Below are 13,177 nucleotides of genomic sequence, written 5' to 3'. Positions count from 1 at the left end.
GATCTGCTGCAGCTGCATAAGCATCCATAGTGCAGGAACAGCTGGGGCAGAAATTCCAACAAACTTCAAATTTGGTAGGGAGGTGATTTAATGTGATGATACGTGTCCCATGGAACAAATTCTCCTGCAGCCACGGGTTAAAAATGTGGCTTCTGAATTGTTGCAGGGAGCATCGGGACATAACCATTCATTCTGCTTGTTCAGCTGTGAGAGGGGCACGCAGCAACTCAAAGAGGGGAGAGGAGCAGGAAGTTGCATCCAGAGTTGTGGGAGAGTGAGGGTGAATGAAAGCTGCAGATTGGAAGAGAGTCAGTGGGGGGTGGGGGGGGAGGGGGATTTGTTAGTTGGAGAGAGAAACTTTTTACCATCTGTTCAAGGTTTGACTGAAGTTGGGAAGCCTGTCAGTCTGTCTTTACATATGGAACGCTGCTGGGGTCTGGACGCTGCACCGATGGACATGGATTTAGGAGCCGCAAATGCAGCCAGCCACAATTTTATCAAATGGATGGAGGTGAGAAATTATTTTTGCAATATGGTGACAGAAATATTGTTCTTGGGTTGTTCACTGTTCCTAGTTTATTTGAAAGTTATTTCCACTGTCGGTATTTGTCATGTTTGTTGCACAAGTTGCTTAAAAAAAAAAGAATAAAATGCTTGAGATAGGATCAAAGCAGAAAGTTATGGGGTTTGTTTCTACTTTTTACTCTTGTGGTAAAAATCAATAATGTCCCTCTGGGTTCTCCTAATCCTCTTTTGCTTTAAAATGCCAATATGTATCTGTGTTTCTTCTCTACGTCTTCTCTAAAGATGCTTGCTGTCCCTCCGCTCGTGTACACTGTTACAGTGACTGTAAACGGTAACAGCAGTCACAGATCTGGGAAATGACCAAGTGCTATCTTGGAGGACACTGAACTTTAAATTGTTGGCCCTGGAGACATGTGAAAGTATGCCGAGCATGTTTGTCCTCACAGAAGGCTAGCTTTAGACCAGTGCAGTGACCAAGTGACAGAGGAATTAGCTTTAAATGAACGGAAAAGCAGAGGATAGAGATTCATCATGAATTCCTGAGCATGTCATACAGTGGTGTTTTTGTTGAATTTGTCCAACTCCTTGTGATCGATTGAGAGGAATGCTGTGAAATTTAATTTTAGGAGCAATATGTTATTGTAGACTATCCAAAACAATTGACTCTGACTATTGCAGGTGTCCAGTGATGATGGAGGCTGCTGAGAGAATCAACACAGCTGTCGACAGGTTTGTACGAAGGCCCAGATTATTGTTTTAACCTCTAATAATTTCACCAGTGGGAAGTTGAACCAGCAACCTACTGCATGTATATGAATAATCACCATAGTGACCTTTAAATATAGAGTCATCTGCATAAAGGTGCACCTTACCTGATACCTGTTCTCCCAGATGTGATTAATAAAGTAGGGCATAAATGAAGACAATTACTTTTATAGACTAAAAAAAGTCTAATAAAGAGAGGCTTGTTTATATAAATATTACTCCATGTGAGAGATGTTGATATCAGTTTCCATATATAATAGATAGAAATATGAGGTGATATATGGGAAAGATTGTAAAATCTTTTCTGATTCAGTCACTTTATGAAAATAATGCTGGTAAAGATCTTGGGAAAATCGAGGAAGCTGCAAACAAATATGAAACTGTTTAGCTATTCTTCTAAAAGAATAGATAAAAATATGCCAAAAACATGATGTCGATACAAAACAGGTCAATACAAAACAGTGGAACCTGTATGAATTTCAAAGATGCAAAACATTTCCCTTCCTAAGCCTGAGAAATGAGGAAAAGCATCCAGCTGGCCTTTAATCCTCCCATCCATAGAAGGTCCTTAAACTTGGGGCTTCCCATTTCCTCTAGTTTATTTATTAAAACTTAACAGTCCAGCAAAATTTGGCCCTAGTCCAAGAATGTGTTTATTTTGCAAAGATGATGAGAAGAAGATGATCATGAGCTTCCCCTCTGGCATTTACTCTCAGGCTCAGTTTTCCCACTGTCATCATGAAAACTGAGCGTCCTATGACTGGTCGCCCCACTGACCGCATGAGAAGTTCAGGAAACTCTGGTGGTTTTATTTCTGTAGAAGTTAGAAGTCTACATTTATTTTATTTCTGGCACAATATAAGACTGACCAATTCATTATGAATCGAAAGCTAAAAGTGTGCTTTTATCCAATGTTTAGGCAAAAGTTGGGCTTCCTTCGAGGGAAAAGCGTGACAGTGGAAATTGAGGACATTGGACAAAAAGTAAAAGAGACAGAAAAACAACCTTTTGCACCTTTAGACAATCTGTGGAACCAGAGAGAAGATTCGTCAAAGATGGATTTCAGGAGACCAGTTTGTGACCTCTACCCCAGCGACAGCACCACCGTCAGAACCAAACTTCCAAGATCCAATGGGGGAAACATCAAGGACAAGATTTCTCTTTGGGAGAACAAAGAATCCACTCTTTCACATTTAACTTCAAGTAGCTTGAGCAAGTGTGCCAGCATTAAAGGAACCGACTCCTTGACAAATGGCAGCAACAAAATTGTGGGTAAGCAAAGGTCTGAAAGTACCAGGACAGCAGCCAGTAAGGAGAAAGACCTTGGGAAAGAAAATGTATTAACGCGTGACGATTCAAGACCTTGTTCCCCTGATGAAAAGCCAAAACAACCTCGAGTGGCTAATAGTGGCAGTAGTTCTAGTGAAAGCAGGGAAAAGACTGCCTCAAAGAGATATACAGGTCACAAAGAAACTCCTCGAGATGATTCAACTCCTTGTTTGCCTCATGTACCTGGGAATCAGCCCCAAGTGATCAATCCAAGCTTGTCCAGTGAGAACACAGCGAAAGCTGACAAGAGAAACGCAGGTCACAGAGTCGCTCTTAGTGATGATTCAAGGCCTTGTTCTCCACCAGCGACTGAGAAACAGCAAGTTGGGATGCTAAAAAAGAGCAGTGAAAAGAAATCATCAGAACAAACCAGTGAGGTGACGAGAGCGGTGTTTACTCTTTTCAAGAAACTAGAGACTTTGGGCGAGAACCATGGCAAAGCCCCCGCAGAGCTTGGAAACTACTTCAGCCCACAAGGCAAGGACAAAAAAGTCGAGGTGAAAAAGAAAGAACTTAATGATTCAGCTGAGAGTAGATCTTTGTGGGATGGAGAAGAGAGGGAGAATCAGGAGAACGTGTACACGGAGCCGGGTGCCCTGCCCATCAATCCAGTGCCCAAACCCAAACGTACCTTTCAACATCCAGCGACTGCCTCCATGGGAACGAGTTCAAAGGAGGGGAGAGGGAAGAGGAACCTCCCTCCGCTGCCATCCATTTCCTCTAAGGCATCCTCAAAGCCCCCCTGTGGTTACTATGGGAAACTCAGGGCAGACAGGTACCTTAACAACAGGTACGAATGGTTTGAAACCAAATCAGTGACGCTTCTGGGAAGACTATATCAAAGTATTAAACAAAATCCATTGTGATTATCTAAATAATGTGCACTTTTGTGCCAACTGTGACAGGAAACCATTTGACTTTGAAGACCGTACAAGGTCACCCAGCCCAGTTTTCACCTGCCCCCTGTCTCAGGAACATCACTATGAAGACATCTTGGGTCAGACAACTGATTCATTTTATTTATTCCCCCCTTTTGCTTTTGGTGTAGTATTATAACATGATTTTGTGATTGTACATTTTCACTTTCTCTATTTTCTAGAAGCATTTATGGGCATAACTCTGTGTCGAGGGCCATACCACCATGTCTACATATTCTAAAAAATATTATATAAACATGTTTGTTTCTGCAGACTCATCCAATGAGAACCCGTATGAAGACATAGAGTTGGAGAGTCAATGTTCGCAGCAGTCTGTCCCCTCATCTCCTGGTGCCGATACAGCGAAGGTTCACAAGCAGAAATAGCACGAGGCAGCTGCAGCTTAAACGAGGTTATCGTAACATTTTTCTGTCGTTAGGCATCCAGGCCTGGTTTCTTCAGACAGAACTCAGGCAGAAGCTTCAAGCTACTGGATCTGAAGAGAACCAACCAGTCGGCCCACGGCATCAACAGCGGAGGCGTTTCATCTCCGCCCCAGCTCAGCCCGCCCTCCACCCCGCCCGGGCCTGAACACGGCGCCTGGATCCCAGGGGATCCCTACAGCCGCACCTGCCGCAGGATACCAACAGTCTGCATCGCAAATCACAGGATAAATACTTTTGGAAAACTGTATTTCTTGACACTGATTCAACCCTTTTCCCTCCTCAATAGGTTGTTCTGAGAATCAACAGTATATTTGAGGGTCGGAGCAGAAAAAAACAGCTGCGAAGGATGCATCACTATGCCGAAACTATTTCTGGAAGAGGTTTTAGTGTTTATTTTGCTCCGAAAAATTACAGTTGAGTTCTTTTTATATCTGGGACAGCAATGTGGATTGTTTGGCTTTCGTTCGCAGTAACTGATGAGAACAGTGACTCTGAGAGTGAAGTTGAAGACAGATTGAAAGGTAAGGTGTGATTTTTACAGTACATTACTGTACTGTAGCTCAAGAGGTATGAATGCTTCCACAAGGCCGTCCATGTCTTGTTTATTTTATGCAGCCATCTTTAACTCGATCTTATCTTTGTGTCCTGTTCCAGTTCGATCTCTCCTGAGGCAGCCGAGAAAGACGCAGGTCCACTACAACGACTCCACCACCAGAAGCCGCTCTCTGGATCAGGAGCGCCACCAACGCAAGCTGTTTGAGTACTTCCTCGTTGTTTCACTGCAGAAGTCAAAGGTCGGCGACCACTATATGCCAGAAGTCACACAGCAGTTTCCCCTTAAGGTCAGCAGAGAAGCACTAAACTCATCTAGTTTGAAAAAAATGTCCTTCATGACTATTGGGCCTTCTGGCATACATCCAATCCAAACACAACATATATAAACCTTAACTTGAGTTATGATTGAATGTGATCAACATAAATAAATCCTCAGATCTGTTAGTTTATATACAGATTCTTTCAAAGTATTCACCCCTTGAATTTTTCAACAAACTAAAGATTTCCTTGCTAGAACAACACAAAGTAGCATCTGATCCATGAACTGGACAGAAAATTATACATAAAAAAACTGAACAATTTTCTGGTACCTCCAGATAAAAGCAGACCCAGGGCATGGTGGTATCTGCAGAGTTTATGCTAGTAGGTGAAACTGATCGCTGCTTTAACGGCCTGTTGAGCAACCAGGTCTTTCTAGATTTGTATTGAGCTTTTTGAAATGTTCATAAAGTTAGTGATATTGCTACATAGCCTAACTCTACTTTAACCTTCTTAGCAACGTTTTCTTTCTGACTTTTCTGCAGCGTTCCTTGATCTTAAGGATGCTGCTTATTGCTTTTTGAAGGCAATTGGTAGCACTGAATTTTATTTAGGGATATCAGAGTAAAGGGGACTATAAACAAATTCATGTCTCTTTTTTTTTTTAGAATATTTAAATACCACAAGTTTCACCCTGCAACTATGCATTGTGTTTGGTTTGTCTTTCGCATAAAATCCAGATTAAATTTGCTCAAGTTCGTGGTTTTAGCATGAAAAAAATATTTAATTTGTTAATTTGTTCATGTTAATTTATGGGTCGAATCAGAATTGGGTTATCTATCTGGACCCTACTATACTATAGTGTTAAGATGAAATTAATTTTTAAAAATAAAGAAAATCCACTCAACTGTTTTGATATATGTTGCAGTTGGAGCGAAGCTTCAAGTTTCTGAGGGAGACGGAGGATCAGCTGAAGATCATCCCTCAGTTCTGTTTCCCCGACGCAAAAAACTGGGAGCCTGTGGAGATGTACCCAAGGTGAAAACTCTACAATGTGACACAACTATTACTGCCTTACAAACCTGGAATGTAAATCATAGTTAATGCAATAAAAAACACTATACTGATTATGCTTTTATTTTCAATTTCACAGTGAGATGTTCTCCTTTGTTTTGACCGGAGAGGACGGCAGCAGGCGGTTCGGATACTGCCGCCGCTTACTGGTAAATATCAACGAGCAGGGTAAATAAAAGTGACGTAACTGAACAGGAAGTGGCTGAATACCAAATGTCGGCTGAGTAAATAAACATGCCAAAATGGTGGACGTGCCTGTGGGAAAACGGCCCATCTCAGAGCCGAGGCGGAAGTGTCCGAGACTGGGAACTGTACTCCGCATGTGAAAGTGTGCATATGGTCCTGTTTATGGATCTCCAAAGGGAGTGGGCTCACTTTGTCAAACCCTAATGCGTCTAGAGTTCCACTGATGACCTTTGACGTTTCAAGATGCGACAAATGTGTCTGCTTTTGAACAAATGGAAGTGAGTTTTCTCCTGTGTTTCAGCCCAGTGGAAAAGGCCAACGCCTGCCGGAGGTTTATTGCATCGTTAGTCACCTCGGCTGTTTCAACCTGTTCTCCAAGGTAAACGCCTGCTACCGCGGAACCGACGCTGCTGCATTGCAGGACTTTAGTGTACGTTCGTACTTGGCAGGTGCTGGACGAAGTGGAGAGGCGGCGAGCTCTCTCCCCAGCTCTGGTCCAGCCATTTATGAGAGCCATCATGGAAGCCCAGTTTCCAGCTCCAGGAAGAACCATCAACATCAAAACCTTCCTCCCTGGTTCTGGCACTGAGGTGAGACAAGAAGACAAAACACACACAGAACATTAAGGAATGCCTTTCAATGCATTTTCCATCAACTCTGTGATAATCCATCTTTGTATGCAAGTCACTTTAAGCAGTTTGAATTGTCCATTGTGTCAATTATGATACAGGACTTATTTTGAGGAATCTTTGTGATGTTTCATTAATATTTTTGGTTAGCCAAAAGCACCCATTACTCATTTTGTATCAAGTTTTAAATGGTGTTTATGGTAAACCGTATTTAATGTGCAGGTGATGGAGCTCTGCCGGCCATCTGACTCCCGTCTAGAGCATGTGGACTTTGAATGCCTGTTCTCCTGTTTGAGTCTGCGGCTGCTCCTCCGCGTGTTCAGCTCTCTGCTGCTGGAGAGAAGAGTGATCTTCACCGCTGATAAGCTCAGGTTGGCGTGCTCACGTTCAGTGCGACCAATTTCCTCAAGCTTCCCAGCAAGCAAAATCTCCTTGGAATTAGATTTTGTTCCAGACTCCCTCCTTCCAGTGTTTATTAAACTGTGCTGGTGGGACTGCTGCCTAGGGAGAGAAAAAAATTTATCTCTGGGATGTTGTCATTATGAAGTTGGATAAATTGTGGGTGGTCCAGAGCAATGTTTTTAAATAAATGTAAGGCATCCCAGGGATTAGGAGCTCATGCAAGGGTGACATCTGGATCTCTGGTGGATGAATTGTTGGCCGGTTTGTTTGCTCCACTGGGAAAAGCCAGAAATGGTGGCGTTTGATTTTCCCTGAGAAGTGTTGAGCTTTGGCACCATCTAGTGGTGGAAAAGTGTTCTTCCATTAAATCCTCCAGCATAATTTCACAGCTCAACTCCATGTTCTGTCCTTGCAGTACCCTCTCCCTGTGCTGCCACGCAGTCGTTGCTCTGCTCTACCCCTTCGTCTGGCAGCACACCTACATCCCGGTGCTGCCCTCTGCCATGTTGGACATCGTCTGCACTCCGACCCCTTTCATCGTCGGCCTGCTGTCCAGCTCTTTAACCCAACTCAACGAGCTTCCCCTGGAGGAGGTCAGATCAGAGGGACAGGCAGCAAAGCTTAAAGGGGCAGTATTTTTTTGAGCTTTTCATCATGTTACCATGTTATTCCCTCATCAAATCACACTTTGATTCTTTCATGCGTGTTTGAGGAATCTTTTAATCTCCCGTGGCAACTATTCAGTTGTGCAAACTCCTGGGTGAATCTAGCGCCGCCTTTGAAATCTAGATCCTCCTCAGAGCTGTTTCCGAGCTCCCGCCTCTCTTCTGCCCTCTCCTGCCATCTTCCCACTCAGCCCCTTCAGACTAGTCTGCAGCAATTAGCAAACACCTTATGCACTTCTACTTTTCAGTATAGCACTGGTAAAAGTGCTGTTAAAGGGTTAATAGCGGAGCTATGTTGTGATGACTTCCTGAAGACGAAGTTTCAGAAAGAGCAGGAATTTTTAAAGAGCCAGAGGCCCAATTTCAAGATGTTGAATTAAAAACTCAATTTTCTTTTAAGTCATTTTTATAACAACTGGAGGAACCAGTTGCTAGATTGTGCTAATAAAATCCCTCTCTGAGTCTGGAAAATACATAATGTTGCCCCTTTAAATTTTGCATCTGAAACTTATTCTTGCTTTGGTTTGTTTATCTGTAGTTTTATGTTTGCTGGTTAAAGATAACACCACTTAGTTTTTCTGTGTGCAGGTTCTTGTCGTGGATCTCGGCAATAATCGACTTCTCAGACAGGTGAGTGCATATTTCAAAATTTGAAGTGATCTTTACAAATAAGGACACGCATTGGCCTTCTCGTAAATAAGATTTGTCTTTCTCTGCTGCCACATTTAGTTGGATGATGAGGACTCAATACTGCCCTCTAAGCTCCAGTCGGCTCTAGAGAATGTTCTAGAAAGAAGAAGAGAACTTGCTAACGACAGAGGAGCAGACTCAATCAGTGGTGAGACAAAACAGGGCTTTAAAGTGATCAGTCTGTGAAAGTATGATTATGTGAAAAAGGCTCCAAGCAGTCAATATCTTATGTTTAACTTCTTATAATCTAAAGGCTTCTTCAGTTATCCTGGGTTAGGAGTTTCATTGTTATAAATTGGTGATAGGGCCGTTAAGGTAAATGAAAGGGCATTCCGAGTCACTGACCCATCCCTTTATTACCTTGATAATTATTACGCCCTATTATTATGGTGCATTCACATGAGTCACTTCGACCTTGAAGACTATATGTGCTTCTATTTTTAGCTCAGCTGAACAAAGGCATACAATGTTTTCTCATTATGGACTCTTGGAGAGTAATGATGCTCTGGATCATAGACCATTTTACGTAGAAGAATAGAAAAGAAACAATCGTAAAGTTATTCCCACTAGGATTATTCCAGACCTGCCTGATACCTGCCTGATATAGAAATAAGAAACAATCAATAAATTAGCATTCACTAAAAATTTGCTTCAGGCACTCTGACCAGAACCACCAATCTAAATGTGTAATTAATGAACAGGGCCAAGAGCTACTGCAGGTAAAATATTAACTGTTTACGACTTTTCCCCCAAACATAACTTAAATATACCTCTGATTTCGGTTGAAACCCATTTGAGATTACGCACATTTCTTTGAGAAATACTTAAAGCTAAACACAAACCACAGATTCAAAATAATAATAAAAAAAACCCTCTAAGAACTCATGGCCAACTAAAATCAAAAGGTTTTATTTAAGAATGCATCAATTATTGAACAGAACATAAAAAGTGAGAAAAAAGTTCTTTAGATGTTTTGTAGCTTTTTATGTGTTTGCAAAGGGGGTTCCTGGCCAGAAGCTAATGCTATTGAAGGGGTCGTGGCATGAAAAAATGTGAAGTTTGATGAAACTCCACCTCTTCTTTGTCTCTTTAGACACTGGTCATCTTAGCACCATTGTGTCTGAGGCCTTTGTCCGCTTCTTTGTGGAGTTAGTTGGACACTACCCACTGTTCATCACCGCCGAACGTGAAGATGGATATTCCTCCTCTTCGTCGTCCTCTCCCGCTTCCTGCACGTTCCAACGCGAGGGGTTCCGGAAAGCGATCCCTTCCAAGACCGTGCGCCGCTTCTTGGAAGTCTTCATGGAGACCCAGATGTTTGGCTGGTTTATCCAGGAGAGAGAGCTCCATCGGCAAGCTCTGAGAGGTACCAAAAAGGAGAAAGAAGGGCTTCGGGTTCGGGAGATTGAGTGAATGTTGATGATTTTGACCCTCCCTGTTATTAACAGGACTGTTTGAAGTGAGAGTGCAGGAGTATTTGGACTCCATCAATGAGAATGAACACCGGAGGGTCAACAGATTTCTCAAGGGATTGGGTAAGAACAATTCGGATCAGTTAGCTTAACAAGATATTGACTCAGTCCCACCTTAAATTATTCTTTTTTTTTGGTTCCTCCAGGAAACAGAATGAAATTTCTTTCTAAGAGATAATGAAGAGAGACAACATGCAAAAGAAGAAGATCCTGATTGTAAGCTCAAGGAATTTTCTTGGAACTTGTCCTGTTTTTTGAGAACTTTTGACCAGTGAGGCAGTGGTTTAGCTTCAAGAATGCCTCGAGATACTTTGACTGAAAAGTTGATCAGCCATTTAAAAGCAGGTTTATAGATGAAGACACCTGGAACTAAGGATTTATGTAAATATTTCAGATCTTCTTTGGGAGATTTTCAAATGGGAATGTACATGGTGCCATCTTTTTTGGCATTGTGCAGCATGCGCTGACAAACTAATTTTCAAGCACACCAGAAAAATAAAAAAATGGTTTGACTTTATGTTTGTAGTTTTTTCTACTGTTTCCAGCAGGGGGCTGTATTAGAGAGAAGAAAATGACAAACCTGCCCGCTCCTCCAAAAATCCTTCAGGTTTCTTTCAGGCCGTAATATTTGTGTCTTTCTATATTTTTGTTTGGGTCAAACTTTTGATCAAACAAAAGCTGCATTCTTGGGGGAAAAAATGTCTACGTTTGTACCAGTATAAATGTATCAGTGTGCTTTTCTACTATCTTAATGTAGTTGAAGATATTTTGCATTTTTGACTAAGGATCATCAGTGTGGAGACGTTGATAAAAGATTCACAGCTCGATTCTGAGTCATGGAAACTAAACAAATACAAACCCCACAGGAAAGACGGCATTCAATGTCAGTATGAGCACATAACATATCTACAAATCAATGAATAAGTAGTGCATTGCTTAAAATAAAGGCATATGCCTGGTTAGTGCCTGCTGAGAATTCCTGAGTAGAGAGTCAAGACATTACTTTCTGACATCATGAAGTAGGCAAAAAGATCTTGTAAAGCGACGCATCCTGATTTATAGAAGCTTAAGACGGGAAACTAAATTACTGTAACCCTTTCCAGACTGATAAATGACATATTTCTATGGCCGTGGGACTCCAGTGAACCACAGAAGAAGAAAATATCTAACAGGTTAAATCAAGGTCACATCTACCTTCAAAACAAAGATTCACTGTGCCTTCTCTTCTAGTGACGCCACGTAAGCCAAATGATCAGATCTGTTTCAAGAATGTTTTTTTGTATTTTTCTCCCAATTCGCCTGCTTTTAAATCAAATCGTTCCTCAAAGGTTCATCCTGTACAAGAACTCCAAAGCTTATGACATATCTGAAAACACCACATGAATTTGAGGAACGATGGAAACAATAAAATATGTCAAAGTGGTTTGTAATGAGAACCACAGCAGACTATACTAGTCTAATACCACAGCAAAATCCCCAGAAACTCATCTGCTATCAAGTTTATTAGTGCCAGTTGAATAATTGATTGTCTTTTTTGATCTCATCAACCAAAACATACACAAAGCAGAATTGCTAGTTTTTGTATTTTGTGAAATTCTGTAGTGATAATCTGTTCTTTTCAGTCATATTCATGAAAAAACAAAAAAATTCAGATAAGTTACTTAAAATTTGCATTTACTGTACTGCGTTACTGGCAATTATCCAAATTTTGGGTTGCGTGTAAAAGACACAGAAATTTTTACTGCAGCCACATTTTTAAACCCCCCCCCCCCTCCACTAAGCTTTTATATCAAAAGTGGTTTGGCCCCAATCTAGTCGTTCTCATTTTAGCTTGTAAAAGTAACGATTCCTGAGCTTAAAGCTGCAAATCAAGCCTTGTCAAACTAAGAAATAAATCTTTCAGGGGAATTAAAGTATAAATATGACAACATATAGGAATGGAAAGCTAGCAAAAAGAAAACGGATCAACTTTGAAAACCAACTCAAGAAACATAGTTTAATCATTTTTCTGAAAATAGATGTTCAATATCTGTGTTCAATTATACCTCTAGTTTCTTTAACCATTGTTTATTTGTGCTAATTGTTTCCATAGATGAACAAACTTGATCTTCTTGGACCCCTTCATGTCATGGGATAAAACTAATTTACAACTTCAAATTGCTCACCATTGGTAAAAGTAGATTTATCGGATGAATGTACCGACTACTGAAAAGCGATAAATTAAGAGAATGTTCTTTAAAGTTACACAGCTTGCTTATTATCTTCACACTAGAAATTATCTACCAGCTATTTCTTGTAAACGTCTAATTACTAACAGTATAACTTTTGACTTTTTGCTTGTAGATTTCTTGGCCTCCTACTGGTTAAGAGATTTGCTCCTTGCTAGAAGTTCGTATAAACTAGCTTTAGCATGCAGCTTTCTTGGGCTAGCATATATTAACAGAGAAATTATTTTAGCTGTCACATCTTTGCCTCTCGAGCTGACAAATGAGGTCACAAAAAGCTATAATAGTGAAATGATTTAAAACTGAGGTTTCAGAGATGTGTAGAGTCAAACGAAGACATTCACTGTACCATTGGTTGATTAGCTTAAGCAACTTGTGGCTTAAAATATAAGATGTTAAGATTAACTTTGCATCATGGCACATTTATTTGGAACTGTACATGCTGTACGCAGACAGCACCAGACAAGAGAAGCAGCTAAAAGAGGTTAGCTTAAAAACAGTTCATATTGTTAGCTTCAAACAGCTACTTAATATCCCAGATGCTACTCTGAACAGCTGAATTTGAACAAAACCTCCTATTTTGATTCTTTGATTAAATAAATAACCTGTAATATCGATAATAAGACTGAGAATGTATTAAGAAGCATGGGTTGACACAAAAACAGTTAGCCTATTGCAGGGGTGCCTAGCTCTAGTCCTGGAGAGCAACTATGGTGAATTTTTCTATGCATTTCTTCTCCAACAGACCTGAACTTAATAATTAGGTGATTACCAGGTCAAGACACGCTGATGAGGGAATTTGACTCCTGTATAGTGAAGAGGGGATACATCTTAGAGGTTGGACTCTTAACTGCTTTCTAAATAATGCGGCTTCAGTTCCCACCATATTTAATCAAGCCACTGGTAAAAATTTGTAGCACTTCTTGAACTTTATTTTTTTTATATCATCCATAGCATTTGCATCTGTGGCAAGATAACTCCCTTCCCACCTTGTACTTCCAGTTGTTTTAGTCTTTTACTTTCACTGATGACATGGGCA

The 13,177-nt window shown here is 40.9% G+C and overlaps 2 protein-coding genes across 2 annotated transcripts in view; one reads left to right on the top strand and one right to left on the bottom strand.

Moving 5' to 3' along the window:
* slc37a3 (solute carrier family 37 member 3) overlaps nucleotides 1–5,724 on the bottom strand; it is a 16,446-nt gene extending 10,722 nt beyond the window's left edge. Inside the window, exon 1 of the mRNA XM_008401105.2 lies at nucleotides 5,704–5,724. The gene's annotated coding sequence lies outside the window, so the exon portion shown is untranslated. The remainder of the gene's footprint in view (nucleotides 1–5,703) is intronic.
* On the top strand, nucleotides 354–10,430 carry LOC103459495 (DENN domain-containing protein 2A-like). The gene is made up of 20 exons (XM_008401101.2): nucleotides 354–511; nucleotides 1,204–1,254; nucleotides 2,210–3,409; nucleotides 3,525–3,616; nucleotides 3,810–3,904; nucleotides 3,976–4,185; nucleotides 4,269–4,362; nucleotides 4,453–4,503; nucleotides 4,637–4,824; nucleotides 5,724–5,833; nucleotides 5,949–6,018; nucleotides 6,357–6,434; nucleotides 6,505–6,645; nucleotides 6,907–7,055; nucleotides 7,502–7,679; nucleotides 8,340–8,381; nucleotides 8,481–8,589; nucleotides 9,535–9,807; nucleotides 9,890–9,976; nucleotides 10,060–10,430. Exons 1-20 carry the CDS (start codon nucleotides 477–479, stop codon nucleotides 10,089–10,091), a joined length of 3,285 nt encoding a protein of 1,094 aa, XP_008399323.1. The 5' UTR covers nucleotides 354–476; the 3' UTR covers nucleotides 10,092–10,430.
* The last annotated feature ends 2,747 nt before the right edge of the window (nucleotides 10,431–13,177 follow it).

This window comes from Poecilia reticulata, linkage group LG23 (genome assembly GCF_000633615.1).
Source record: "Poecilia reticulata strain Guanapo linkage group LG23, Guppy_female_1.0+MT, whole genome shotgun sequence".
NCBI lineage: Eukaryota > Metazoa > Chordata > Actinopteri > Cyprinodontiformes > Poeciliidae > Poecilia > Poecilia reticulata.
The sequence above is the reverse complement of the archived record's forward strand: the minus strand, read 5'-3'. Positions and strand labels throughout refer to the sequence as shown.